This window comes from Cyclopterus lumpus, chromosome 19, assembly GCF_009769545.1.
Source record: "Cyclopterus lumpus isolate fCycLum1 chromosome 19, fCycLum1.pri, whole genome shotgun sequence".
Taxonomy (NCBI): Eukaryota; Metazoa; Chordata; class Actinopteri; order Perciformes; family Cyclopteridae; genus Cyclopterus; species Cyclopterus lumpus.
This window is the reverse complement of record NC_046984.1, coordinates 3886394-3913970: the sequence shown is the minus strand read 5'-3', so window position 1 is coordinate 3913970 and position 27577 is coordinate 3886394. Positions and strand designations below refer to the sequence as shown.

The following is a 27577-nucleotide window of genomic DNA, read 5'->3' as shown; positions in this document are numbered from 1 at the left end:
TTGTGCTTGCATTCAAAGAGCTCACGTTTATATACAAAATATAAATACCTTCCCCATCTATGGGTTAAAGTCACTTAAGCTCTTGCTTTGAGTGCAGAGGATTGTCTTCGACTGGACTACATCAGCCCACCGGGGCAACAATATCATAGCTCAATGAAATACAAGAAGCGTTGCTTATTAATAATAGTGAGGGATATCTACAGTACAGGCTATAGTTTAGAACCAATTGTACCGGTTGTTTGAAGATTGATGATCCCACTAAAAACTAAAACGCTGCTGTCTTGCAAAAGACAATCTCTGCAGACTGTTATTTTCACTATTTCCACGTTATTATAGACACTCGTCATACAAAATACAAAAATGGAAAAGTGGAGATGTTTAATAATGTTTTTTGGATCATATGCAGTTTTGTTATTTGGGGGGGGGGGGGGGGGGCTTTTTAAAGAAACTGGTCCTGTGGTGGAAACTGATATTATAATTCTAAGGAGCTTTTCTTATATTTCTATAAGTGTTGAGAATATTTTCCCTTTAATTATAGCTCGACGGACACACTGTATAGCAGAACTGCAACCAGTATAATAAGGCTTCAAACCAGGACACCAAACTATTATAGTAACCTGCAAACGTGTTGCACCTTTTCTCACAATATTCAGTACATATGCCTTTATTTCTGGGTAACCTCCCATGTGGGAGCCTTTGTGTTATATTGAATGTTATTACAGCTCGCTTCTGCCGCAGTCGAGCTTGAAACCTTTCACACGTGGCTCAGTCGACAGCCGAGGGACGCTACTCGTGTTTGTGGCCAATGTGTTTAAAATAAATAGAGCAAAGGATGCAAAGGATTGCCCCCAAACCTGGTGCTGAAATCCGAATCCTGGAGGTCGACGCGTATGTTTTTAAGAAGGATTCAATCTTACGGAAGGAGTAATGTGTGTGTGTTAGCGTAGAGTAAACAAGGCCAAACCAGAGCCTGCTAAAGGCTCGTGAGGCGTCTTTACTGTAACGTCTACCCTATTGCACTTGAACATGTTTGACGCCTCATCTTTTGTATATTTAGGATAGCTAATATGAAATTGTACCTGGGTATTTATTTGCGTTTTGAATGTTTCTTAATTATTTTTATTTTTTTACTTTTTCAGTGCCTATACATGAATGTCACTAACAAATTGTCTGAATAAACCTATTTAATTAGCTTTACTTCTATTATCCAGTTCAAATTGTGTGCATTATTATTTAGGATATTGCCATTACAGTTTAGCCTCCCCTGGTATTAGTTCTGGTCATTACTGAACTAATACTTACCCTGTTAATAAAGCATAAAGTGCACCCTGTGTTGTCGTATGTACTGTTTATTTTTATATATATATATATATATATATATATATATATATATATATATATATATATATATATATATATATATATATATATATATATATACATCCATTATCACCCGCTTATCCGGGGTCGGGTCGCGGTGGCAGCAGGTTCAGCAGGCCGACCCAGGCCTCCCTCTCACCCGCAACACTTTCCAGCTCATTCTGGGGGATCCCGAGGCGTTCCAAGGCCAGCCGGGAGATATAATCCCTCCAGCGTGTCCTCGGTCTTCCCCGGGGCCTCCTACCAGTTGGTATATATTATACATTTTATATATATATATATATATATATATATATATATAATGATCCTGAGTTGGGTGGAAGGAAGAAATACACAAGGGTGGGGGTCATCTTTAAAAACATTGTCTTTTCCTTCAACATATGTCTCAACTAAAATCCACCTACATCAGTGACCATCATGCTCCTACACACACATTGTCCATTCTAACTTTTACTTTAAATCTATGTGATTGGAATTGGCAAAAAATATAAATATAGATACAAATTTACTGAATTGTTATTCATGAAAATAATAGTATTCAATAACATATCATCACCAATCCTGATCCAGCTATTTGAGTCAGTATCTGATGTGTATCTGATATCAGATGGGTCTTTACAGCCCTCGGCAACTGTAATGCATTTCCTTGCCATACAACCTTGAAGGTGCTGTGACCTAAACTTATTGCCTTAAGTTCTGGAGCCACTTTAGACTTCTCGTAAAGCAGCAAGATGTTTCTCAAACACATATTCTGGTGGTTTTAATTGAACCCTTTTCTTTGGATGACCCACATGTAAATACATTATATTTGGACCAACTGATTTACACGTCAGACAATTTATTATTACAGGCCCAACATTTGGATGCATCTCACACATTTACAGTGCAGGTCATCCATATTTGATGACTTTAGCAATAATATTTGTTTTAATACTATCTCTGAAAGCACAAAAAATAAATAATGTGTCCTTGAGAAATACTTACAATAGGCTACTGCAAACTACCAAACATGACCAATGTAGCTGTAACACTGATCAGCTTCAGGTCAATCAAATGTCTGATGGTCCTGAGACAAGTTGTTGTTTCTACAATCAACACGTAAGAAAACTGTTACCATGACTAATAAACGCATGAAATATATGGGTACTTAACTCATAATCTGTCCGCCAAAATTACGGGTAGGCAGATTATAAGAGTTTCTACGAACCACGGATTGTTTGCTGTCACCCCGACCGCGTGGCCTAATGGATAAGGCGTCTGACTTCGGATCAGAAGATTGAGGGTTCGAGTCCCTTCGTGGTCGTCTTTTGTTGACTCCTAGTGCAGCAGTTTTTTATTCCGGTTATAGTCTTTGGTTGTATATCGTGAAACCCAGAGGATAAACCACGTTTTGAGGCATGCGCATTTTATACTGCACTAGCGTTATCTTTTCATGTAGTTACCAATGAGTCATTGGTAACGTACAGCAAGATAACAACTGTTGTTGTTAACACAAACGTCATCAATGATGTGCATCAATACACTAACAATCCTTGTTAGCTAATGTTATAGTCTTGTAAGCTAACCCAGCTAACGAACGGAACAGCAGCAGATTCGTACACAGTATGTAAGGTTTGTATATCTATCTGTGACGCCTCGTTTTCATCGGAGCAGAGTGGCGCAGCGGAAGCGTGCTGGGCCCATAACCCAGAGGTCGATGGATCGAAACCATCCTCTGCTATGGCTTTTACTCTCTGACTGTCTGTTGAACACTTCACACTGGCATTTCTACTGCAACTCCTCTTTAATTATCTCCATAATCTACTTTTATGTATGTTAATGCATTCTTCTTTTCCTTATATTTTCCTGTATTTAAGCATTTATTTTCTGTATATATTTGAGGATTTATTTATTCTTTATTTATGTATGTTTACATTCATTAAGGAATTATTTATTTCTGTAATTATTTATAGATATTTAAGTGATTTTCCATCCTCTATAGGAAATTACCAAAGACTAGACAAATATTATCTACAGACAGACCTATACACTTTAAGTTTCTGCTATCACAGCTATCTTTTCCCCTCTAAATGTATAAGATCACAATCTTTAGTTAACAGCTATTAAAAAAAGGCGGCTCTAGTGTATGATAAGCATGTCAACAGTTGCAATACAGCTGACATAGCTTTGCACGGCACCGAATCTGATGTGTGACAGAACCAAATTCACGCCAGTCAACACAGTAGTTTATTCAAAAACAAGCATTACTGGTTTTGTATATTTATGGTATTTAGTACATTTCTACTTAATTATATTGTACAGGAAATGAAAGACACAATAATTAACGTGGGACGTACAAAAAGATATGCAATTGTTGACAATACAATCATGGGAGGTAGAAACGTTAACAGTGAAATCAGTCAAACTCCACTCGTCTGCTCCTCTTGGTAGCTGAATTGATCTTCTTCTGTTTGAGTCGCTCCGTGTTCCCCTTCTCTATCCTGCACAGAAAACACATTTCACATCAAAAGACACACAGCTCACAGTCCAGGTGGCTATGACACAAGGGCGCTCCACCGCCGGGTGAATACCTGGCTGCCCTGAGGGCCACGTCCTCTGCTGTTGGTTCGCGAGGCCTCTCGCTGGCCTCGGCCAGGATGGCAGCGATCTTCTGGACGCAATCGGAAAGGTTTCTCTGCTGACTCCTGCTCAGCTCTGAGGTCACCAGCAGCTCCCCGGCCTTGTTGATGCGGTTTTTGTTCTGTGAGGCAGAAAAATGTGCACGGTTGTTCTTAACGGTTGCAGATTCAGAACAAAATCAAGCTGATTTTGAGAGGTTCCTTAAACACTAATTCCACTGCTTTTCTGTTACAAATGCAATGCAATCATCCCTGAGGAGAACATTAAAAGATCGACTTCGAGGTAAATATTTGAAGTGCATAACTTTTATTTGGGAAGTACAATGAAAATAAAAAAAACCTTTTCAAAGATATTCTGTCGAACATCTTCTGGGATCCAGTCGGCTGTCCGCACGTGGAATCGAACCTCTGCTTTCGTGCTGACTGCGGATTGAGACGTTGTTACAACAATTAAAAAAAAAAAAAAGTCACTGAAACAGAACAAGGATTCAACTTTGGCAAATATGTGCGTGACAGTGAAGTTCAACTTTGAGAACCTTTATTGACATGCTGACCACCGGGACCACTGCTTTTGCTGTACGATACCGTCAGGCGGTCTGAGAACCGAGAGAGAACAAGCGCATTATTGTTAAATAAAAAATAAAAATAAACGTTATTTTATGCTTGAAACCATGCATTTGCATATTTACCCACTGGAATGTGCACGTGGGCATCCTGGAAAAACGTAGGAAATAAAGCACATCTATTGCTGTGCATCCTTGACATTAAGCCCATTGTGCTGTCAAAGACATCATCAGGCTCCGACTCAGTACTGTACACTGTAATATCAGCTCAGAACACATTGGGGACATGGGTTGGTTTAAGTTCAGGTAGAGGAACACATATTGACTGGGATACCATTATAGACGGAACACCTTCCTTGTCGTTTGCTCCTCCGTCCTGAGCCATGAACATGTTGACTAACCTGAATGGTGTCAGTCCGCCGTGTCCCGTAACCGACAGTCTGCTGCAAAGCGTTGTTAACGCCTCTCATTACAACGTTCCTCATTTGTTCATGCGGTGGACTCACATGTTCTCCAGCACGACGGCAGAGTAAATAACACTGCCGTACTATGTGTGCCGCCATGTTGGACTGACGTCGGTATGACTGTTGAGTTGACTAACGTGATCAGATGCTTGTCAGCTCAGCGACGCTTGGCGAGTAACTTAACGTGCATGCTGCTTGAATACAGCCCGTACCCTTGTGGAGGGTACAAACACATAAAAAGACAGGTTCCACCGAGATTTGAACTCGGATCGCTGGATTCAGAGTCCAGAGTGCTAACCATTACACCATGGAACCTTGAAATGACATTTTAAACCGATGTGAATATGACCATATGGACAAAATATAGCAATATTCCAATATTTTCAGTTCTCAATTATTTTTGTTAGTAGCTATGAGATCAATTATATTAAATTGCATGAAATAACGAATCCATATTCGCCACAAGGGGACTCTTGTCATTAGGCGCTTTGGGAAAAAAAAGAAGAAAAAAAAGGCGGAACTGTTGTACGGTGGTCTATGTTGCAACAGGGCACCAACAGCGGACGCACCCTACTTGTTCTCCTTTTCAAAACAAAACCAGCGTTTTACACTTAGCTTCGTTTTATGTTTCCTAAACGTCTGAGAGTAACTATTGACATACATTATAAAGCGTTACGGTTATATATTGCTAGCCGAAGAAGGGCAGCGCTTTCTCGCGCGGGATTAGCCACCATTCTCTCGGAATAGCTTTAAAGTATGTTTAGCTAGACGGCTAACGGCGAGCTAGTCGTAGAGCGTTTGAATGCGCTCGTTAGCCGCATTAGCAACATTACCTAATGTTATTAAAGCGGTGCGTTGACGGGTCGCACAACGCAACACTGTATGTGACGTCAACATTATAGCTCTGGCGTTAACTAGCGTTAGTGTGGAATTGGTTAACGTTAGCCGACCCGTTAACGTCATTTTAACGGATCCTCATCCGTTAGCGTGTAGCTATCTCGCACCGTGAGACCCAGATCTATTTTGGAGAGCTAACAGTTAATTAAGCAACGCAGGAATAGGAAGGTGACGTAAGAATGTGAACACAATGGGCACAAAGTTCGTCGCCAGCCAGTGTGAAAGGTGCTGCTTTTCCAGTGAAGTCATGCGTTCCTTGGACGTGTCCATTGCGCAAGAGAATCCGCTCCGCTCCGCAGCGGTGAAACGGTGAATCGCAAATACCACAGGGGATATTCGTTCACCTGCACGATGCCCGGAATCGTGGTGTTTGGTCGGCGGTGGGGGATCGCCAGCGACGACCTGGTTTTCCCCGGCTGCTTTGAACTGTTCGTCCGTGTACTCTGGTATGTCGTTTACCCCCACGGATGTCTGTGGTTCTCTCGGGGAGGGTTTTGCCAACTGACTGTCTTCTTTCTCCTCCTCAGGTGGATTGGCACCATGATCCTGTTCACCTATCACAAGGGCCAGTTCGATTGCAATGGGAGAGGGTTCCTCCACAGCTATCTGGTCGGACTGTTGGTTGTGCTGGCGCTCATCATCCTGTCGCTGTGTGCGATTGTCTATGTCAGTGCCCAAGGTAAAAGCAGCTGTGGCTCATGGGGTCTCCTACATCAGCAGCGAATATAAATATAAAAGGGAACTGAACAACCATTTGTACGGGGTGGAATCGACAGGATCACAAAATCCAGGTTATTCTGTACAACAGTTTGAAACAAAGTGTAACTCTTTGTCGCACAAAGTGTAACTTTTTGTCGCACGCACACAACCAACATGAACACAAGTGCCATGCTTCCGACCTAAAACAGCAATAAACTTGCGAAAAGGGAAGCCCAACTGTACAAAGTAAAGAAGGAAGGAAGGAGAAATCTCCCTGCCTCGTGCACTCTGACGAAACATTGATTGAAATACTAAAATTCCAACCATTACTTTACTCGGTCACAGCATTCGCTTTAAACAGATACAGGTACATTTTCAGATTTGCCGATGTGTTTCTCAGGTACCATCACAAACCCCGGCCCGCGGCGCTCCGTCCCTGCGCTGGTGTACTTGCGAGCTCTCCTGTACGTCCCCGAGCTGGTGTGGGCCTGCCTGGGAGCCGTCTGGGTGACCGATGACAGCGAAGGCTGCGATCCTGCCATGGTGGGTGCCGTCATCACCGCGGTGGTTGCCAGGTGGGTTTGCTTGGGGCTTCGAGTTCACCGTTTTCCTCGTGTCATAATTTGTCAATTTCTTTTGATTCGGCATCTTTCTCCCCCCCCCCCTTCACAACAGCTGGATCATCCTGCTGTTCACTGGGTTGGGCGTGGTGTTTGTGTTCGACCCGCTGGGCGGCCCCCGCGTGCCGCCCGCCGCCATGGAGCCACTGGGAGTGCGAGACCTGCAGAGCAACGAGGGCACCCAGTTCCTGTCCACGGCGCGCTCGCTCGCCGTCAAGGTGTGGGAAAGCCGTCTGCGGCTCCTGTGCTGCTGTCTGCCACAGGACGAAAGCCACCGAGCAGCGTTCTCCAGCATCGCACAGCTCGTCAGTGGGTTCTTCTCCGTAAGGGACACCCTCTCTCTCTCTCTCTCTGCTGCACTTTACATCCACCAGTCATGAAGTCCGTTGACATAGTAGAATACATCAAGAAAGACTCAAACAATTGTGTAGAGTGAAATATATACCAACTGTCTAGTGTTACGATGCTGCTTGTGAAACCAATTGTGAGATGCTCTGCGGTCTGGTGTTTGTGCGATGCAGGACACAGACCTGGTCCCCAGCGACATCGCAGCAGGCTTGGCCCTGCTGCACCAGGAGCAGGATAAGATGGAGCAAAGTAGGGACCCGGACGTCGTGGTGGATCACAGCCCTTCGTCCCCCATCGTAAGTGCAAAACTCTTGTCCGCCATGTAGGGGCAGTAGAGCGAAACGTTTTAAGTCTGAAGTCACGCAGAAATGTGCGTCTCACTTGTTCGTCTTTCACCGTTCTCAGGGAGAAGATTTGGAGACAGAGTTGGAGAAGGCGGCACACTGCATGCGGTTCGCCGCGGCAGCCTACGGCTGGCCATTGTACATTTACTCCAACCTCTTCAGTGGGCCGTGCAAACTCAGTGGAGACTGGTAAGATACGCTCTGCACCGATCTGAGTCAATGTCATGCTCCCCCTAAAAACATCAAGTTTGTTTGTTTTTTGGCACGGAAAAGGTTTTGCGATTTCCTTTATTGGGGGGAAACGGTGCTTTTAAATGCATCCAAAGCAAAATGTACCAGCATTGGGCTGTTTTTGAAATTATTCTACACGCTGTCAACATCAACTGGCATGTAGGCCAAACATTGTGAGTCAATTCTCGCTCCACTCATAACTCCGTCAGAACCAGAAAGTCTTTCAACTCTGCGTTAGATAGTTGTCGTGAGCCCCACATTTTAAAGGATGACGCCCATCTGGATTCAGATCAAGACGTGTGCTTGTGTGCATCAGCTGCAGAAGTCGCGAAGCCGAGTACGAGATCGTCGGAGGCGACCACCTCGGCTGTCAATTTTCATCCATCCTGCACAGCACCGGCTTGCAGTACAGAGACTTCATCTACGTCAGCTTCCACAACCAGGTAGGATGTTCCCCTAGATGCCCCCCCTCGTCAGGTGTACTCGTGTGTGTTCAAAGGTGATAGATGTTGTTCGAGTTCAGCACCCGTCCAACGGTGTCCGCGACTCTCGTATCTTCTTTGCCGCAGATCTACGAGATCCCGTTCTACGTGGCTCTGGATCATAAGAGGGAGGCCGTTCTGGTGGCTGTCAGAGGAACACTGTCACTGAGGGTGAGAGATTATTTCTTTTCTCAGTATCAGTCTCTTCATTTGCAATTCTTGGCATCATCCTCTCCCATTTCCTCCGGGGCTCAGAATCACTTCCCTTTTCGTACAGATGGCTTGAATAACCGACAGAAGAGAGTTACGGAGGAGTCTCGACACGCATTGAGAGAGAGAGAGAGAGAGAGTTGTTGTGGGGGATTCGGTTGAAAGATATTAGAATCTTTCTGCTCATTTTCGTCCACATTTGTCCCAACATTGGCATTTTGATCAGAGAATTTAATTCAGTAACCATAAAAGAAAGCACTCAACATGTAGCCTTAGTCTGACACAAAGCCCACAGTGTCTTACTGTCAATGACCCTCTGCCTCCATCTTGCAGGATGTCCTCACAGACCTGTCTGCTGAATGTGAGAACCTGCCCATAGAGGGAGTGTCTGGAGCTTGCTACGCTCACAAGGTGACTGTACATCTAAAGTGGAGAAAAAAAAGCTTTTCCTGTGTAACGCGAGAGAGTCATGCTGCTTTTTCCCCTTCTTTTTCTCTCTCTTCTGCAGGGCATGTGCCAGGCGGCGAGTTACATCTACAAGAAGCTGGTAAATGATGGCATCCTGAACCAGGCTTTCACCATTGCACCGGTAAGAGGTGTAACTGTTTTTTTTTTTGTTTTTTTTTAAACTGCATTTTCCCACGGTACAGCCTGTGGTCGACGTCCAAAATAGGCCGTGGAGTAACGAGCTTATGAGCAACTGCTCTCTGCACCCTTCCGTTATGCATATCCACTAATCCTCTCAATGTGCGACGTGTTTCCAGGAGTATAAACTGGTCGTCACTGGTCACAGTCTGGGTGCCGGCACAGCGTCATTGCTGGCTATCCTCTTGCGCAACTCCTTCCCCACCTTGCAGTGCTACTCATTCTCTCCACCAGGGGGGCTCCTGAGGTAAAGAGAACGCTGTGAAGTAAATAGAAAAAACAGCTGACTGTCTAGACCGCTTTTCATTTGTTCATAGCCGCCTATTATCCAGATGTATAATGGTGACATGCTTATTAGCAGTGTGTGTGTTTTTTAATTTTTTTTTATTATATTTGCTTTTTAAAATGATTGCACTAATCCAACTATGTTTTCTGTTCTGTATTTCCTCTAAATGCAGTAAAGCGTTGGCTGATTACTCCAAGGACTTTGTGGTCTCGGTTGTGCTGGGAAAGGATCTGGTTCCCAGGTAACGCTAATGGCTTTTAAAATGAATCATGCCTTGTGATTGTGAGCCTTTGAACATATTGTTTCATCGAAGTGACAATGCATAATATAGACATTTAGTGTTGATGCTTGTTTACTGCAGATCCCTGAAGGTTAAATGTTTTTTTGTGTTAGCAGCTCATGTCTTTTGAAAGGCCAACACGAATGTGCTCAGACTATTATAGACCACTGCGTGATGGAGACTCTATATTTGGCTCTGCCCTGTTATTACAGGCACAGAGAAGGAGTCAAATGAGAGCAACTCACTCGCTCCTTTTTCCCCTGTTTTTTTATTTGCAGTATCCTCCCCTTCCTCCTTTTTAATATGCCTTCTTTTTTTGTCCAGATTGAGCATTCCCAATATGGAGGACCTGAAGAGAAAGATTCTCAAAATAGTTTCAAACTGCAATAAGCCCAAGGTGAGAACCGCTCGAAGCCAAAGACACTGACCGCCGGCTGTGTGTGAGTCTCTTAAAGATCGTCTCCCGTCTGCGTTTCAGTACCGCATTCTGCTGCAAGGGTGCTGGTACGAGCTCTTCGGCGGAGACCCGGAGGACTTTCCCACTGAGATGGACAACAGAAGGGAGGAGGAGCTGAGCCAGCCACTGCTGGGGGAGGAGTCGCTGATGATTCGCCACTCCTCGTCCTATCAGAGCCTGGCCTCGGACAACTCGCCGGCCCGTACGGCGGCCCACCTGCCGCTCTTCCTGCCTGGACGCATTCTGCACATCACAGAGGACGGGCCGTCGCGGAGGTTTGTCTACACATGTAAACGTGTATATTCAGCGCGTAATATTTAGTCGACACTTGAAGTTCACACAAGTTTACACACTTGAGCTGTCACTAGTTCTGTTCAGGACTTCCACTTCACTTTACAAATTCCACCTCATTTCCTCGCGTACGACTGACATTTCTCCTTTTAAGTGTCTTGAAACTTTCGGCTGAATCTCCAGCTCCTTTTCAAACCTAAACATCTAAACAAACTTCGTCTTTATCTTCAACCCCTCCCCCTCTCACTCTCCTCCCCCTCTTCTCCTAGATCCTGTTTTTCCCAGATGCGCTACCGGGCCGAATGGTCGAACGAAATGGCGTTCAGAAGTGTTTTGATCAGTCCCAGGATGCTGGCGGACCACATGCCCGACGCTGTGCTGCAAGCGCTCAAGAGTCTGACCAGCGACAGGCCCTTCTCCCTTTGCCCGTCGTCTCTGAACGGCAACCAGCACAACGCGGTCTGAGATGATGCTCGACAGTTCGTTCCCGTTTCAGTTTCTCCACACCTGGTCCAGGACCTCTTCGAACATTTCACGCTCTTCATTTGCATCCTGCGTGCAGACCTGAGACTGAAGCCCCGTTTTCTCGTAAAGACACTTGGAAACTAGATTGTGATGTCATACACGGCCGAACATGATCATGTCACATTTCTGGGGCTCAAGGACTTTTATTAAATTGCACTTTTTATGAATTATTTAAACCATTTGTTTTGAGTTACTCTACGAGCAACTTCATGCCATGATCTTTGAATGTGCGTTGTGCAGAATATATACATTTTATGTAGAGGCTCGATACTTAAACGTGTCTGATGATGTCCTCCTTAACTGTGGGGAGGACTGAGGGGCGGTCGGATCCAGGATCCCGGGGGTATAAGATGAGGACTGAAGCATTGCATCTTCATCGTATGGTAACCGTGGTTAGTCTGTCTTGTGTTTTATTGTCTTGAAACTTCAGGGTGAACAGTGCCTATGCATTACAGAGAAAAAAATAAGCAGACAGAATTGCTTTACAGACCAATGTAAAGGGATGAGTGCAGTGTGTTTACGGTTATTGTTCTGCACTCCATACGATGCAGTTTGAATAGTGCATGGTGTTCTGCAAAAAAAAAAAGAGACGTTAAGGGTAAGAATGATTATAAATTGTGTGGGATTCTGTTTACTTGCCATGGATATCGCTTTTTTTCAGATAATTTATGACATTTAAGTTTGAATTGAATGATACCTGCATAACTATTCCACATTCTCAAAAATATGCATTGGACGCATTGATGCAAATAAAAGCTCACTCTCTATGCTATGATTTATTTGTTTTACTAATAGAAGGAATACTAGCAGTTTCTCAGCCACTTGTTGAACTTATCCCAAGTTTTGAGGGAAATGGGCTTAATCTCGTGCCTAAAGCCACGTGAGGGGTTGTAATGATTCTGAAATGTCTCCAATTAATAGATCACTGAGGATTAGCTCCAGTTGTTTCCCCTCTATCCTTCATCGGCCCTGTTTAGCATGTGACGTAACCGCGACGTCCCGTCACCAGCGCATGACATCTTCAAGGGATCCTCGTTCACTCCTAACTCTAAACTCGGATTGCAGCGCAGATCGGCTGCTGCACATGAGCAAAGTGGTCTGAACAACGTACGGCCACTGTTCGTTGTATGTATGTATACCTATGTATGTATACGTATGGCAGGCCAACATTACTACATTGTTTGTACTGTAACTGTAGAGTGACAGGGACGAAATATGGAGTAAACCAGCGGCTGAAATTAATTTGCAAGGTAAATAAGTGGGACACAAAGTGGAACAGACAATTATTAGACTTGCTCTTCCCCCATGAGAGACACAGCTACAAAATAAACCAGGATGTCTTTTAATCCGTGATTTGTTCTCCGCCCCCGAAACGTCACATAACAGCAACTATATAACTTGGCTTCATGAGCGAGGGCTCACATGAAATAATAACAATATTCCCTAACCGGCTGACCGGGCTCACACTCGCTTTTGTTTTTAAAGCGCTTTTAATGTTAATTTTCTGTGCACTCTTGGCTTTTTGTCGTTTCGCATAATTACATTATTTCCCCCTGTGTATCCGGTAACCACTGAAACAAACTACGGTCGAATTCTACGGGTGTTTCCTACTTTGCGGTGTCGTTTCACTGCGTTCACCTCGATCTCTCCGACGGCACTTGAAGGCAGCAGCGGGAGCTCATCTGTTGGACACCGAGAAACTAATCAGGAGCCAAGTGAAGACTTTCCAGCCCTGTTCGCTGCGAGGCGGGCGACCGTATGAAGTGAGCCGCCGGAGGAATACACACGTTAGTGCTTGAATGAAGTACACCGGCTCTTCTGTACACTTCACACCACTCGAGACATGTTTTAGGAGCGTCGCGCTGAAAGTAGCGAGGGGGACCGGACCGCCTTTTGGCCAGCCGAAGCTCGCGGGCTAGCTCATTAACGTTAGCCTGGGAGCGGAGCGCGAGGAGCAAAAATGGAGCTGGACGACGTAGTCCTGTATCAGGACGACTGCGGCAGCGCCACCATGATGTCCGAGCGGGTCTCCGGTCTGGCGAGCTCCATATACCGCGAGTTCGAGCGGCTCATCGAGCGCTACGGCGAGGACGTGGTGAAGCAGCTGATGCCGCTGGTGGTCGCCGTGCTGGAGAACCTGGACTCGGTGTTCGCCGTCAACCAGGAGCACGAAGTGGAGCTCGAGCTGCTGCGCGAGGACAACGAGCAGCTCGTGACCCAGTACGAGCGCGAGAAGGCGCTGAGGAAGCACACGGAGGAGGTGGGTTTCACCGCACCACCGCCGCCAGAACTAATTTATAACCCGGATTATGGATTACAGGCGCGTATTATGTTCTTTGGTGAGATTAAAAGGCGAACCCAATTCGGATATCTGGCAATTCGTGGTGCTTGTCATATTATCTCATTAAGCACGAATTAGTCGTGGAATGCTAGAAGACACCCTAGATGACATGCACAAAATAAAAGTTATTTCCCACGGCACATTTAGTAAGGGAGAGCAACTTTAAACCTTGTTTTTAAAGACAGTTTGATGGATTTGAAGTCTCTGATGCGCAGCTGGAAAACCCCACAACATATCTTTTCCCACGTGCATGTAAAACCAAACCGCTGATTTCTGACTCCAATGCAAATTAGAACCTCGGTGATCATGTTACTCCATCCCAACCCTGAATGACACACCTATTGCCAACGTGACTTCACCACTAATAAGGGTAGTCTGTGTTTTGGACAGTGACACATACACACACATCCACGCATCCACACTCACACACACACGCGCACACATCCACACACACGACACAAACATGGGTGATGATGTGCCAAACCTTTCTCTGAAACAAAGTGACCAAGAAATAGTCGATTTGTTGTCTTTCCAGTCTGGCCGACCGAACCAGAAGTGGCTATTTTTTTATTTTTATTAAAAAGAATTACAGACAAGACACATCCACAGTGACACGCATGTTAGTGAACAATTCTTATTTCATCTTTTGCAACTGTGACCCCGGTCCGCTCCTCTGCCAGGTGGTGATGAAAGCTGAATTTAATGATGTGGCTCTTCCCCTTTTTTGTTGTTGCATGTTTAATGGTGTATGCTTTTGTTTTTAAGGGTACTCCTATCTCCACACACACACACACACACACACACACACACACACACACACACACACACACACACACACACACACACACACACACACACACACACACAGACACAGAGCGAGAGAGAGAGCTCTGAAAAACAATGTGGTTACAGCTGTAGCCAAGGTTACACACAAATCTGTGACTAAGGCAAACTGCTGTTTGAATGTTCGGTGTGTTCTGTCACGCCAGCGCAGTAATGCATGGTTTGTTCTTTTCAGCTAAAGATCAGCGCTGTGTGCGCAACTTGAAGTTCAAGCATGACACGTTTGGCACAAATCTAAACTGATTGTTTCCGGATAATATAAACTAGAACTGAAGAGAAGTGCAAACCTATGACTTATAATTGCCCTGTTAAACTTTTAAAATCAGAACGGATTGGAGATTAGCCTCAAGGCTATTTTTCAACGAGTTACATTGAGGTGTGTTTTTGGCACTTGTATAGCTCACAGTACTTCTCCTCCTGATCCTCCACACTGTTCCTCATGTTTTGACACACAAGCGGGCCCTCATTTAAGTTTTTTCTTTTTTTACAACCCCGAACTGCTGCAGGGTTTTGCGAATTTAATCCTAGCAACAACAACAAATGGTGGCCATCATGATTTAGATTGGAAAATATGAAGGAACTATTATAGTAAATTCTTATTGTGAATTAAACACAATTTCTTCATACATTTCTGTGAGTTTTGCCGCTCATTTTTTTTCTGAGTTGTTGACATTCGACTTGACGGTTCAATGTTGAATGACGAGCCCAACGGGTCACAAAGCAGTGTGTTAATAATTCACGTCATGTTGCAACACGTTGCTAAGGCTTTTGGATAGACCAGTGCACACAGGGTTTTCCATCGCTAAGCGATGGGATGACGTTTGACTTGTTCCCCTCACCGCTGCGTGTCAAATAGCCGTCAAGAATGAGTTCCTCACTCTGCGGGGCAACCTGTCAGCTGTCAAGTTGGTGTGATCAGTGGTCTTACGCTAGGGCGATGTCCCGGGTATCTACATCCTCTGGAGGTCCGCTTCGGTTCCAGTTTAGGAACTTGAGTGAACTGTCACAGGACAGGATGTGGCCTTAGCGGATGCAGAGGTCATGGCTGAGCCAGGACGACGTTGATCACGCTTTCTAATGGAGGTCAGAGGGAAATATCTGATCAATGAATGAATCCACGAAGCTGGAACATCTAAACCAAGCATTTGATGCTAAGGATAAATGGATGTTTTTTTGGATTATGTTTTAAATGTGTCATTCATAAAAGTCAAAAAAAGATCTTCATTAAAGCAAGTATAAAGCATGTACTTGTATGGCTAGGAAAAGCTCAACTAAAACATTGTAAATCTTACAGATGTTACGTATTTAAATGTGCTTTCTGATTTATGATAGAAGTTGGTGAAAATAAGAATTTAACTTATCAAGTAAAACGAAGGCCCAGAGTTGCCGTCCCATTCAGTGACTCCACACAGCAGATCTTGCCAAGTGACTAGTTGTGGTTGGCAAACCTTCCGTAACATTTAAGCGCCAACTTCCGACCAAACCAGCTGTAGCCACGTTCATCGGCTATAAACCAGTCGATGCATTTACAACGTTTCAAAAGTTTGCTTAGAATTCGCTTGGCAATTGCATGGAAACGCGTCTACAGGGCGTTATTTCTGCTTGTGCGTAGTGCGTACTACCCGGTTCTTCTGTTTATCTGCAAGAAGTCACTTTAGCGATGGTCAAAAAACCTGCAGGCGGCAACCTCTGTTTTGAAAAGTGAAGCCAATGAATGAGTGCCATGAACTGGAATTATTTCAAATGGCTATTCTAGGGGACGACTGCTCTGCTCACATAGAAAATGACTTTACTTCTCTCGTGATTTATTCCCACAGTAACATTGTAGTTGAGTTTATGGTCGCAATCGCTAGTTTTAAGTGTTCTTCTATTCAGCTTGATGTTCATTTCGTCAATTATGGTCCAATTAGAGTATGCTTTAGGCTGTGGCTACAAGGAGATTGTCAGGTCCGGGAGTTTGACGTGTTTTTGTCTTATGACTTAACTTTTTCACATTGTGTTTTCAGTTCAATAAAAGATAATTGTATCATAATGTCTCATCAGCGACCGGTTGTACTTTGCGCCCCCGTCTCCTCTCCCTTGGTTGCAAAAAATGAAACCAAAGTCCACTTCTTATATCATAATTTAGGAAAAGCTGCCATTGCGCCCTAAAGGATATTTGTTGTGAATGAATTACCAGATATTTTGAGTTTACAAAAAAAAAAAAGAAGCTCCTGGCAAGGTATTTGAGAGCGGACACATTTCATTGATAGTAAACTGTAAGCCTGAGTGCGCATCGACAAACAGCCTTTCCACAGCTCCCCCATCTCCTAATCCCTCCGCTGTGATAAAACAGTTGCATTTCACACGGCTAACTTTTCACACAATCCACAGCACACTCGGGACAGTTTAAATGCAAAGCGTCCCCCGGCAACACCAAAGCAGCCACTTGCTCAGGAGGCCAGCGAGCAGCACGGACTCGTTCACGGAGGACAAGTCACTCTTGAAGCAAAAGAAGCACATTAATCTCACCAAATAAACACATTGTGCGAACCAAATCCTGCTCCGAGCCCAGAGGAATGCCTTCCTCTTTAGTAGTTTGTCTCAGCAGAGGAGAGGAAAAGGCAAGGCAGGAAATTCTGGGGGGGGAAAATGGTACTTCCCTCCAGTTCTTTTGCCCTCGGGGTCGTCTGCTGACCTGCGAAAAGCCACAGCTTACTTCATATAATGCCAGCTGATTGAGCACCGTGGACCATTGACATGATGTCTAATCACATAGTAACACACATGAGTTACACACCGTAGCATAGCCCCATGTGACATGAGCTAAATTGTGTTTGGGGGGGGGGGGGGGGGAAGAGATTAGAAAGGCCAAAACGTGACTGGCGTTTTGAGTGGCATCGCTCCAGTCGGTTGGCCGCTCGGTCACTTTGTTCCAGATTGAAATATCTCGCTAACAACTTTTGTACAGACATTCATGGTCCCCAGTTTATGAATATTACTTCTTTTTTTAAAATTATCTCCTCGATTAATTCACAATATTATTATTTATATATATTTGTTGGTGGGGGGGACAAAGGCCTTACTTACCCGTGTTGTCTAAGATCAACTCACAGCCAAAAAACACAAAAAGGAGTGGATTTCTCTCTCTGTCAATTGAGTGCCAATACAGTGGAGCTGTGTGTGTGTGTGTGTGGACAAAGAGAGTATTATACATGAAGCGTAGGGGGAAGAGTGCATGTTAAAACGCTGGAACACTCATTCTCTGGATCGTTGTCATATGCACAAGCCTCCTTCCCGGGTCACATGATGAGCAGCAGTGCGAGCGAGGAAGATATTGGGAGTTCTCATGTTGACTCAATCGGACGCCTTTTGGCACGTCGACATGTGCCATCCATCCGTACGGTGCATTACTCTTCAACTGGATCAGATCTATCATCAAATCCTTTTTCCTGTCTGCAGTTTAAACCGCTCAGCAACTAAGGCCAGTAGCTGTTTGCGTTGTAGTTATGGCCAGTAGCAGATTAGGTGGCACCCCCCACCATGAACCCTGAAGTGAAGTCTGTAGTCTAGCCCAATGCTATGTTAATGCTCTTAGTAGGACATGCTGCATTATTACCATTACCTCAGTACTTGAGATGCCTCTGTAAATCTTTCTCCCTCAAGACCTGAATAATCTCCTCGCCCCACAAACTAACTACATTTCACAATAACGTAAAATCTATTCTTATCTTTGGTTTTTGTATGCTACATCTTTGAATTTAGAAAAACATGTCAGCCCATCGACTTGAAAGAAGAGGTTTGACACCTCCAGTCCTCATGTGATGTGAGTTTAAAGAACAGAGGCTGTTTTGTAACGGGGAGCTCAGGTGATCCTCATCTCCTTGCAGATGACCCCCCCCCCGCCCAGGGCCCGTCTGCGGGGCCTCTTATCCACAGTGAGCACCCACATCACAAGACACAACACATGTTTATAGGCCTGTCATTAGACACCTGACCCCGCAATCAGCTAAGGCATCAATAGACTAAGGAATAAGGAAACCGAACGAGAGCAACAAAAACACGTATGATTCTTTTAGTGTTTTTAGGCCGTTTGCATGTTAAAGGGACAGTTCACAGACCTGGTTGAGAGCCGTTTCATCTAAGAAATACGTCCGATCACTCAAACTCTCGGCAACTTGCACCAAAACAATCTAGATTGAAAAATGGCACAACAGATTTAGAGGAAAAATACACACTTGATTTTGGGTTGAGCTGTTCCTTTAACGTCCCCTTTTTCTCATTTATTTTTAGCGTGCCTTGCCATTGCTGTCAGTTTCAATACCCGCATTTACTCTGGTTCTAGTTTTTCTTCACTTTCTTTGACTACTTGTCCCCAACAGAGACTCACTCTCCGTTGGAGCTCGTTAAAATTCCATCTGATCTCATCGCTTCACAAGCAGAGTGTGTATTGCCACACACACACACACACACACACACACACACACACACACACACACACACAGAGAGGCTGTTACCTGTTTTTTTGTTTTGGCGAGAAGGCTGGCGATGTGCACCTGTTGTGCATAGAGCTTAAATGACTTTCACAATGGACAGATGCTCTATTCTGGACAGAATTTAGTCCACTGGTATCACTGTTGATACTGTTGTTGGCATGAGCAGGTTTATTTACACACACAAATGCAGACACTTAGAAACGGGCTCAGTGCCATCGATGGTGACGACTGTGGCCATTCAGAGCGTGAAGCAATGTCATACTGGGAGTTCCACACGCTTTTGCAGCGTTAGCGTGAATTCCAGACGTTCGATTAACAAACCTTTCTGCCTTTATCCGCAGAGGTACATCGCCTTGGAGGACTCCCAGGACGGCGAGAAGAAGGATCTCCAGAGTCGACTGGTGGTGTTGGAGTCACACACGCGTCAGCTAGAGCTGAAGACGAAAAACTATGCGGATCAGAGTAAGTCCACGGCCACTGGTTTTAGCCATACTTACCTACTGTTATACTGGAAAGTCTCAGGCATTCACACACATACAAACACACACACACACACACACACACACACAGAGGCCAGCAACCTTGTGAGCAGCATCGACCGTTTACAGATCTTGTGACCGTATGTTAGCCTCCTAATGACCCGACTGAAGTCATAAGTAACATACGATGAGTGTTTGTAATGTTTATCTTTTCTCTTTCTTTTTTTGCATTCTGTGTCTAAATCAAAAGATTGGCTAAATATCTAAAAAGTCACGGATCATTATGTCTTTTCCTGAGCGAGGAAAGAGTTTGTTCAGGACCGACTTTAGTCCTTCTGAAGCCTCGAGGGAGCGTGGTAGTTCTACCAGACATGAACAAAAAGAAACTCGTGATGTGTGCATGACTGCACTTGTTGACTGTGTGTGACTGCTTGTTTGTTTCACCGCAGGACCGTAACACACGCCTCATAAGTGCTAAGTGAAAACTGAGAGCCTATCTTTATTTATTTCGATTTGACACCCCGTCTGTAATGATGCTTGTGGACCGACTTGTCAGCAGCGAGAGTTAGTTCAAGTATCTGGGTTTGATCATACCAGTGAGAGAGAGACAGACAGTCTTAACTTTCTTATTTCACTACAACAGGGTTTACTATTGTCATTTGTTCCACTATTTCCTGACATGTTACAGACCTAACAATTAATTGATTAGTAGAAAAAAATTAATTGGCAGATCAAAGCGTACTCTTGCTATTGGCTCAAGATTACCAACCGTGTCTTTAATCAATATTGAAAATAATCATTATTTGCGACCCTACAGCTGCGTGCTTTGCGACGGACATACATATTCCCCATGGAATTACATGTTGTGGCCACAACGATACAACACAAAATAATTAGTTTGACTGTTTTCTTTTTTTCACTTTGACGTTCAGAGATCGGTTCTTTCAGCAGAACGTATTCAGGCTTTTCATGTGGGGCTTCCCTGTAGGACCGCTTCCTTTTTACTCTCCACTCCTCTGTATCTGACCCGGGTCATTTCTGCTGCGCTCTTCAACCACTGGCTCCTCTTTCATAAGCACATGCCAGCATTTCCATCCTCATTTAGCAGGTGTTTCCCCTCTCTAAAACCTGTACTTGGTTCTTGTTAAACACCCGAGAGAAGAGGGGAAAAAAGAAAAAGCTTATATCTGAAATAAAATGGAGCTATAACACTAACCTTTACGTTTTTAAGTGCCGCTGACGAACGAACATTTTAGTTTGGCCGCAATCTGAAAACACACGGAGTCTGAGTCAGGCTGTTTTGGCTGTTTTGGCTGTTTTGGCTACAAACTGATGTCACCGGAGAGCCACAAACAACGGACGTCAACGGAGGCCGACGGTTGCGCTGTAGTGACAGCGGGAGTCTTTCTAGCCTGTAGTTTTTTTTTTTTCTTTCTTTCTTTCTTTTCCTTTTGAGCAGATGGTAACTCTACATTAATTTCCATTAAAATGAAACTTTTTTTGTTGATTGTTTTCATGACTTTGACTCCTCGGCTGGTTCCGAGAGGTGAAACGCTCTCTGCTTTGTGTGGCTTCGGAGGGGTTTGCTGATGCACGGTGGCCCTCCTCTGGCTCTGACCTGGTATTGCAGCTGCTCCTCCAGCCACCACTTCCAGAAGCACACAATGAAACGGTGCAAAAACAACAGTTTGAACAGTTTTGCGGCACGATTTTCTCAAAGAATTTCTGAATTTAATATTGGTGAATTCCAACTGCAGTTTTGCGACGCATGTCAGTAAATCTGGCTCTCGATCCTGTCTCTAGTTTTATCACATTCACTCATTGTCTCTCTTTTTTTTTTTCGTCCAGTTGTCAGATTGGACGAGAGAGAAGCGGAGCTCAAGAAGGAATATAACGGCCTTCATCAGAGGCACACCGAGGTATGCCCATAAAGTTTACTCCTTTCACAACACAATGACCAGTAATGTTTATGTTCATTTATTGGATTCTATTCAGAAATAAAAATATAAAATAATAGTGGAACATATTAGACGCCACTCAACATAAATAATCTGCAGAAATACTGCTGCAGCATTTATTGGGAGTCTGTCACAGCCGTGTCAGGACACAAGCTACTCCACTGTTTAATGGCAGGAGTTACAATCACATTTACCATCGTTTGGGAGCAACATTTTAGTTTGTCTTTTTCTAAATCCCTTTTTAGAAGCACAGGCTTTTTGGAGATTCAATTAATGTCGTCAATATTGGCTTATTCCCCCGACTCGTTCTGTGTCACCTTCCAGATGATCCACAGCTACATGGAGCACCTGGAGCGGACGAAGCACCAACATGCCGTCGCAGCAGCAGCAGAGCCCTCGGAGGCCGGCGCACCGGCCAGAACACGGTGAGGCGTGTGCGTGTGCGTGTGCGTGTGCGGTTTATTGAGCGTCCCAGATCAGGTCGACACATTCTGAAGTACCAATTGTGAGATCTGTGTATAAAAATACAATCGGTATCGGAAACGTTATGAAAAGAAAAAGTATGACCCAAGAAAATCAGCCAGTGGGCAGTGTCAAGGTGGTCTATGATTGTCTTATTTTGAAGTAATAGTATCCGGTTTGTTTTTAAGATATTAATGCTTTATGCAGGTATACTTTACTAAATAAACTCCATAGATTTCAAGTGCAAATATCTCCCGGTCATTGCCCTCACCTTCAGTATAAATTGCATTTCAAGGCGTGTTCTATGTGTGAGTGCGTCTCCTGGTTCAATAACTCTGTATTGTGGTAGATTTAACCGCCGTGGGCTCTACTCCCACATATCTCGCCTCCAGGCAAGACGCAGAAAATGGGTCGCAATGTGTCTCGGCAGCAAAACGAGCGAAGAAGGAAAAAAAAAAAAGAACTGGAAAAGCAGAACTTGAAAGCGACCGTAAAACTATGCTGAGTGACTATCGAGCGTTTGTAGGTAAAGATTCATGTCGTGAGAGGATTCGGACATAAAATTGTGAAGAAAAAGTGTGGGAAGGGAGAACTTTGTTATAAACTGCAAAAAGGAATTCAGTGGGACGCTTAGATCGGGGCTGTAATCTCCCTCCACGGCATGATGAGCTTCATGGTTGGGTGCTCACTTGCAGATTATTTCTACCGTAGGAGGTCAGCCATTTCATCCAGCCCCCCCCCCCCCCACCACCACCACCACCACCACCACCACCACAAGGTTGGTATTGTAGACTGATGGATGAATGAAATGCTGCTAATACTCACTTTGCCTTCAAAGCCATCGTCAAAATGTCCCTTTGTCTCTCACTTTGGGTTTATGACCAAATACCTGCGAAGTTAAAGACATTTTCCCTTCACCCTCCGCTGTTTAGTGCTGAATTGTATATTATACTAAATTTAAAAAGTACTAGAATGCTAACTAAACGCAGTGAACCTGTTAAACATCAGACGTTAGCATTTAGCTCAAGCACAGCCTCACGGAGATTTAAAAAAAATTAAAAAAAATAAGTGAACATCTATCAGCTGTTGGATGAGCTCCATGCAACTTATTAATGCAACTGAATGAACCAGTTGGCTGCACCTTTTGCGAAAATTGGCGTTTTCTTAACGACGAGGTGAATGCCCTCAAGTTTTATCTGCAGGAACGAGTTTTAACTGAAGTTTGAGACGGTTTGTCTCCCAGCTGGGACATTTGGGTAATCTGGAACGTTGATACCACTCAAGCTTTTTAAGCAGAGGGTGATTTTTAATTCAACAGCATTCAGAGCCTACATTTCCATCAATTGATCTTAAAAGCGTTCAGAAAATGAAGAGTAGACGAGACTGGCAAAGCAACTCATACATGCTGACTTTCAATAATGGCATCGACTTAAAAAAGAGAACATTTCACTGTGTGACAGTCAGCGTTACTCCCCCCATGTGTTTCCTAGCCCTTCACTGCCCCCCCCCCCCCCCCCCCCCCCAATGCAGAGTTTTCTAGACTGACCGGCGGCAGCTGCGTCGCATCTCGCCAGAGGAGAGGAAGCGTGAAGGAGGAAGGGAAGCGGTGTTGCCGGCCAGATGAAGACACTGGAGGGAGAGGAGCTGCAGCCCCTCCCTTCTCTCTGTGTGCTGCCACTCTGCTTTCAATCAATCGGTGCTGCGGAAGCCACCGGGATTACCATTTTGGAACCGCCGCTGTTCTGCCTCTGACCCGCTCCCCCCCCCCCCCCCCCCCCCTCTCGGTTTAGCCTCAGAACACGGAACCTGCTAGAACGTATCTGTAGATAAACTTTTACAAGTGGTTATTTATGTCCAATCGGAGGTCTGCCGAGGTGAATTTGGGGCTTCAGTGACCCCCCACCCTCACCCCCCTCCAACCCCACTGGTCCCGCATTGAGGCACTGGGCCATGATCTGGGGGGGGCCATGAGCCCCGGGTGTATGCTGCTGTTTGTTTTCGGCTTCGTAGGGGGCGCGGTGGTCATCAACTCCGCTGTGCTGGTCTCTCTGTCAGTGCTGCTGCTGGTTCACTACTCTGTCGCCACCGGCGGCTTACCTGCCCTGCCTTCCTTACCCTCCTTACCCAGAGCCAGCAGGTACAACTTGTATGTGTGTGTGCTCTCTTTAATGTGTGACAAATCCATTTATCGGCTGTAAACTGTGCCAGCTTGTAGCCATGCGGTTGCTGTGTTGATGCCATGTGGGTGTGCTGTAGTCAGACAGTATGAGACTGCACTCTAAAGTAGGTCAAGAGAGAGAGATGAGGGGGGGGGGGGGAATGGCATGGCAGAGTCATATCATTATTTAATTATGTTTTCCAAGATGAAATTGGTAGTGGAGGAGCGATGCATGAGCATGTGTTTTATTTTTATTTATTTTTCCCTCAGTTCAAATAGTAAAAGGCAGCATTGGCCACCATCAGTGGCCTGCATGTGACCTCTTCCCCTCAATATGGTGGTGTGTCCATTGTTTCTGGGCTGCTGCCTTTCATCGCTGCCGACCTGCTGCTGCTCCTTTCAGTGGCAGCCATTGTTCTGCTGGACTGTGCAATGTTTTAGTCTTTTTTGCCACACTGAGCCACTATAGTGAGAATAACTGCAGGCGTGTACCCGAACTGATGCAGTGGAGGGTGATTGGTATTATTTAGTATTAATAGCTGTTCGGTGCTTTGGAGTCGTTGTGAAATGGGAGCTTGAATAATACACACCTCCATGCAAGACTGAGCTGGTGTTATTTATGAGAGCCGGAGATGGTGACAGATATTTGTTCATAGTCAGTTTTTGGCTGATCTCCTGATGCCACACGCGGTGAAATCCATCTCCTCATCTGCCACGGAGACGAATACAAATGGGTTTGTGTTATTGCCCGAGCTAACAAGTGGGAGGGTCCAGCTGTCCCGAGGGAGTCTTTTCCGTAAAGTCTCGACTCTGAGCCGTCACGCAATGTGTTTTGTATTTTTCACAACTGATTACAGTATTCTGCTAATCTGCTTCCACCACCCCCTAAAATAAACCGCGAAGGCTTAAAAGGTTTAGCTACTTCAGGCTGTTGTGGAGTACTGCAGCTGTTGCACCAAATTTTATTCATCCCTTCACACTCAAGCCTTTTCTACCTCGTGTCTCTTTCTCCATAGGAACCTCCTCAAAACATGGAGAGAGGGAGGGGGACATGTCCAACCTGGCTTGTAGTATAGAATATGTCCCAGACGATGAATCCCACTGACCGTCTTTTCCTACTTATTTCACCTTTTTTAAAAATCTTTTGTCTCCGTCTCCAGAAAGGAGCGTCCCATCTCCATGGGCATCTTCCAGCTTCCCGGGACTGATGGTGTGACCTCTGACCTCCCGAGGGAACCTGTGGACACCCCTTCTGAGCCGTGGAGATTCAACAACCTCAGCCACCCGCGGTCCAACGCCAGCCTCAAGGTACGAGGCGCCGCTTTTCTTTTCTTTTCACCCGTTATAAAGTGTAAAGTTACCGTCTGAAGTTGGCTTGTAGTGCTTCCCACGGACCGGACTGGTGACATCATCCCCAGTTCACTGTTAAAAAGAGGTTGTGGAAAAACAAAAGGCAAACACGCAATGCCAGGAAAACGCCAAAGGAAATGGTGCATTTCTTTTCAGAGAGAAAGAATTGTTCAGTGTGTCCAGAATGTTTAGCAGCCTGTGTGTGTAGCGGGCATGGAGCCCAGCGAGCAGTGGAAGTGGTGCCATCCGGGGGCCTGCCTTTAACCTCTTGAGAGGGTGGGAAGGTCTTCACATTGTTGAGGTTGGAAACCATGCTGCAAGCAAGGCTCCGTTGTGAATATTAATGGCCGCCTAATAAGTATTCATTTGCTGTTGTTACACTTGTACAGGGTCGGTTGGACATTTTAGGGGTTTGAGTTTAATAACCTTCACTTTGACTGACGTTATCAGGACCTGTGTTGGATTTGATGATTCTCACAATGTAGGTGTTATAGATGCCGTATTTCCTTCTCTTGCACTTGTTCTCAGGGACACCGGCCCCCTCCTTTTGTGTTTTGGTCCTCCAACTTGACATTTCCCAAAGAGTTACAGTTAATCATCCCCTCTCTCTCACCATGTGTGTGTGAGTGAGAATGTTTTCGGAAGGTTGGGGGGAGCCAGCCATTATCAGCAGTGCTACTGTAGCAACAGTCCTCAGACCCAGACACAAGCTCGGCATTTTCATGATCGCTTCCATTTCACGCTCTTTCGAAGCCCATGGATGTTTTTTAAAAACAGTTTTTTGTTCAGATGTCTGAAATAATGTGTTACGGTTAACACAAGCTTGATAGATTTGAATGTTTGTCTCTTCGACACTTACTTACATGTGCTTTTAAAACAGACGGTTGCTAACAAGTGGCTAAATGAGACTACGAAAGGTCATCACTAGCGGTGGTCATGTGACCCCCTAGTTTGTTTTTTTTAGCCTCACGTCAGCTTTTTACTTCCGTCGATTTGTATTCAGGCTTCAGAATTCACAAGTGGTGTTAATTTGAGGAGATATTCTTGCTGAAGAAAATGCATAAATATCCTAAACTTCTGTTTGCCAGAGAGCTTATTTTCTGCAATAATTGCAATTGGAAATAAACTGGAAATTGGACTTTTGTCAAGGGAACCAGTGCGAGAAAAGGGATTATAATGTATATTTAAGCTTTATCTCGCTCAATGTCTGAAAGTCTGTGTTCAAGGTGACCGAGGGATCCTTCCGTGTGGATGCTTTGTTGATCCTTTTCCACCAGGCCCCGTGCTATTTATAGGACTGAATCCACTGGCATTAACGGATCAAAACAATACAGGATTAGACAGTTCTGCGTGCACACAAAGGGCTGCTTAGAACTAATGAAACCTTGGAGTGTTTGATTAGTGCTGGATAACCTGTTAATTTTCGTTCTTACAGTCTTACTAAGCCGGACACCTTTGAGTAGTAGAAGAAGCACAGATTACTCCCGGGGATCAGGCTTTTTATGCTATAAGTAACTAAAGGAACGTAGTTTCCCTGTTCTCGCGAGGTCGCACAACATCATTTATGTCTGTATATTACATATCAATTTTTTTTTTTGTTGCTTGAAATATTAATGATCACGGTCTTTATTATATACCCTCAGTTTGAGGAACAAACCTCCCCAGTCAGGACGAAAGGTCAATGTTTGAAGGCGACTTTGACCTATCGGGAGGCTGATCGGGACCAGGTAGACCCCTCTGTCACTCACGGAGAAACTCTAACTAAACTTATCGAGTTTAGTAGCCGTTACTGTGATGCTAACATAACGGCTATACCTCACAGCTAATAGAAACGTGCATGATGCTGACCTGTTCCTGTTTTGTATTTCAGCCGGCCTCGAAATGTGTGTTTTGGCATGTCTGCAGAACAAGCACATGTGTAATCAATAACACTAATAAGACTGCCTTCCATTTAGGTGAGCTAGTGGCTGTACTGGGACAGACGATGCAACTGAGCGATGGTTTCCTCTGTGCTCTCCCCGCTATGATGAGTCACAATGTCGCCGGTTTATTTGGGATGGATCCGTGGCTCGTGACGTCTTATAACTGTCAGGATTCACATGCATATCTTTGAAGAGAAAGTGTGTAGGATTTAGGGGGATCTATTGGAAGAAATGGAATATAATATATTC

At 44.8% G+C, this 27577-nt stretch overlaps 3 protein-coding genes and 3 non-coding genes across 11 annotated transcripts in view; 4 read left to right on the top strand and 2 right to left on the bottom strand.

Moving 5' to 3' along the window:
* Positions 1-2610: 2610 nt before the first annotated feature.
* trnar-ucg lies at positions 2611-2683 on the top strand. Its single transcript has one exon. It is a non-coding gene; the product is annotated as a tRNA-Arg (tRNA).
* Positions 2684-3028: 345 nt separating this feature from the next.
* On the top strand, positions 3029-3100 carry trnam-cau. Its single transcript has one exon. It is a non-coding gene; the product is annotated as a tRNA-Met (tRNA).
* A 504-nt stretch (positions 3101-3604) lies between these two features.
* On the bottom strand, positions 3605-5586 carry mrpl58 (mitochondrial ribosomal protein L58). Of its 2 annotated transcripts, none has more exons than XM_034558435.1 (6): positions 4963-4967; positions 4688-4776; positions 4535-4594; positions 4339-4421; positions 3951-4120; positions 3605-3860 (listed from the first exon to the last, which is right to left on the bottom strand). In XM_034558435.1, exons 2-6 carry the CDS (start codon positions 4770-4772, stop codon positions 3776-3778), a joined length of 483 nt encoding a protein of 160 aa, XP_034414326.1. In that variant the 5' UTR covers positions 4773-4776; positions 4963-4967; the 3' UTR covers positions 3605-3775. The 2 variants fall into 2 exon arrangements, with proteins under 2 accessions (XP_034414326.1, XP_034414325.1); XM_034558434.1 differs by having other exon boundaries at positions 3607-3860; positions 4688-4712; positions 4963-5586.
* trnaq-cug lies at positions 5269-5340 on the bottom strand. Its single transcript has one exon. It is a non-coding gene; the product is annotated as a tRNA-Gln (tRNA).
* daglb (diacylglycerol lipase, beta) lies at positions 5558-12107 on the top strand. The gene is made up of 15 exons (XM_034558433.1): positions 5558-6368; positions 6450-6601; positions 7022-7196; positions 7297-7564; positions 7763-7885; positions 7995-8122; positions 8481-8607; positions 8734-8817; positions 9190-9267; positions 9365-9445; positions 9621-9748; positions 9960-10028; positions 10392-10464; positions 10546-10799; positions 11085-12107. The coding sequence occupies exons 1-15, from the start codon at positions 6274-6276 to the stop codon at positions 11278-11280; spliced, it is 2031 nt and encodes a 676-aa protein (XP_034414324.1). The 5' UTR covers positions 5558-6273; the 3' UTR covers positions 11281-12107.
* Positions 12108-12734: 627 nt separating this feature from the next.
* spag9b (sperm associated antigen 9b) overlaps positions 12735-27577 on the top strand; it is a 29963-nt gene continuing 15120 nt past the window's right edge. For 2 of the 5 annotated variants that reach the window (XM_034558431.1, XM_034558427.1), the window contains exons 1-5: positions 12735-13600; positions 19341-19461; positions 21327-21397; positions 21761-21861; positions 25217-25364. In XM_034558431.1, the coding sequence (XP_034414322.1) occupies positions 13301-13600; positions 19341-19461; positions 21327-21397; positions 21761-21861; positions 25217-25364 (741 nt within the window). In that variant the 5' untranslated portion in view covers positions 12735-13300. Of the gene's footprint in view, positions 13601-19340; positions 19462-21326; positions 21398-21760; positions 21862-23770; positions 24036-25216; positions 25365-27577 lie in introns of those variants that run through there. The other 3 variants (XM_034558428.1, XM_034558430.1, XM_034558432.1) reach the window with 3 other exon arrangements.

Excerpts from the sequence above, each read along its gene's own strand:
- mrpl58 (XM_034558434.1), bottom strand. The coding sequence starts at position 5,124 with ATGGCGGCACACATAGTACGGCAGTGTTATTTACTCTGCCGTCGTGCT. Across the intron at positions 4,422-4,534 it reads TGGTCAGCATGTCAATAAAG|TCAGCACGAAAGCAGAGGTT; the intron begins GTTCTCAAAGTT and ends CTCAATCCGCAG. Across the intron at positions 4,121-4,338 it reads GACAGAATATCTTTGAAAAG|AACAAAAACCGCATCAACAA; the intron begins GTTTTTTTTATT and ends TCTGCCTCACAG.
- daglb (XM_034558433.1), top strand. The coding sequence starts at position 6,274 with ATGCCCGGAATCGTGGTGTTTGGTCGGCGGTGGGGGATCGCCAGCGAC. Across the intron at positions 8,123-8,480 it reads TGCAAACTCAGTGGAGACTG|CTGCAGAAGTCGCGAAGCCG; the intron begins GTAAGATACGCT and ends TGTGTGCATCAG. Across the intron at positions 9,268-9,364 it reads GAGCTTGCTACGCTCACAAG|GGCATGTGCCAGGCGGCGAG; the intron begins GTGACTGTACAT and ends TCTCTTCTGCAG.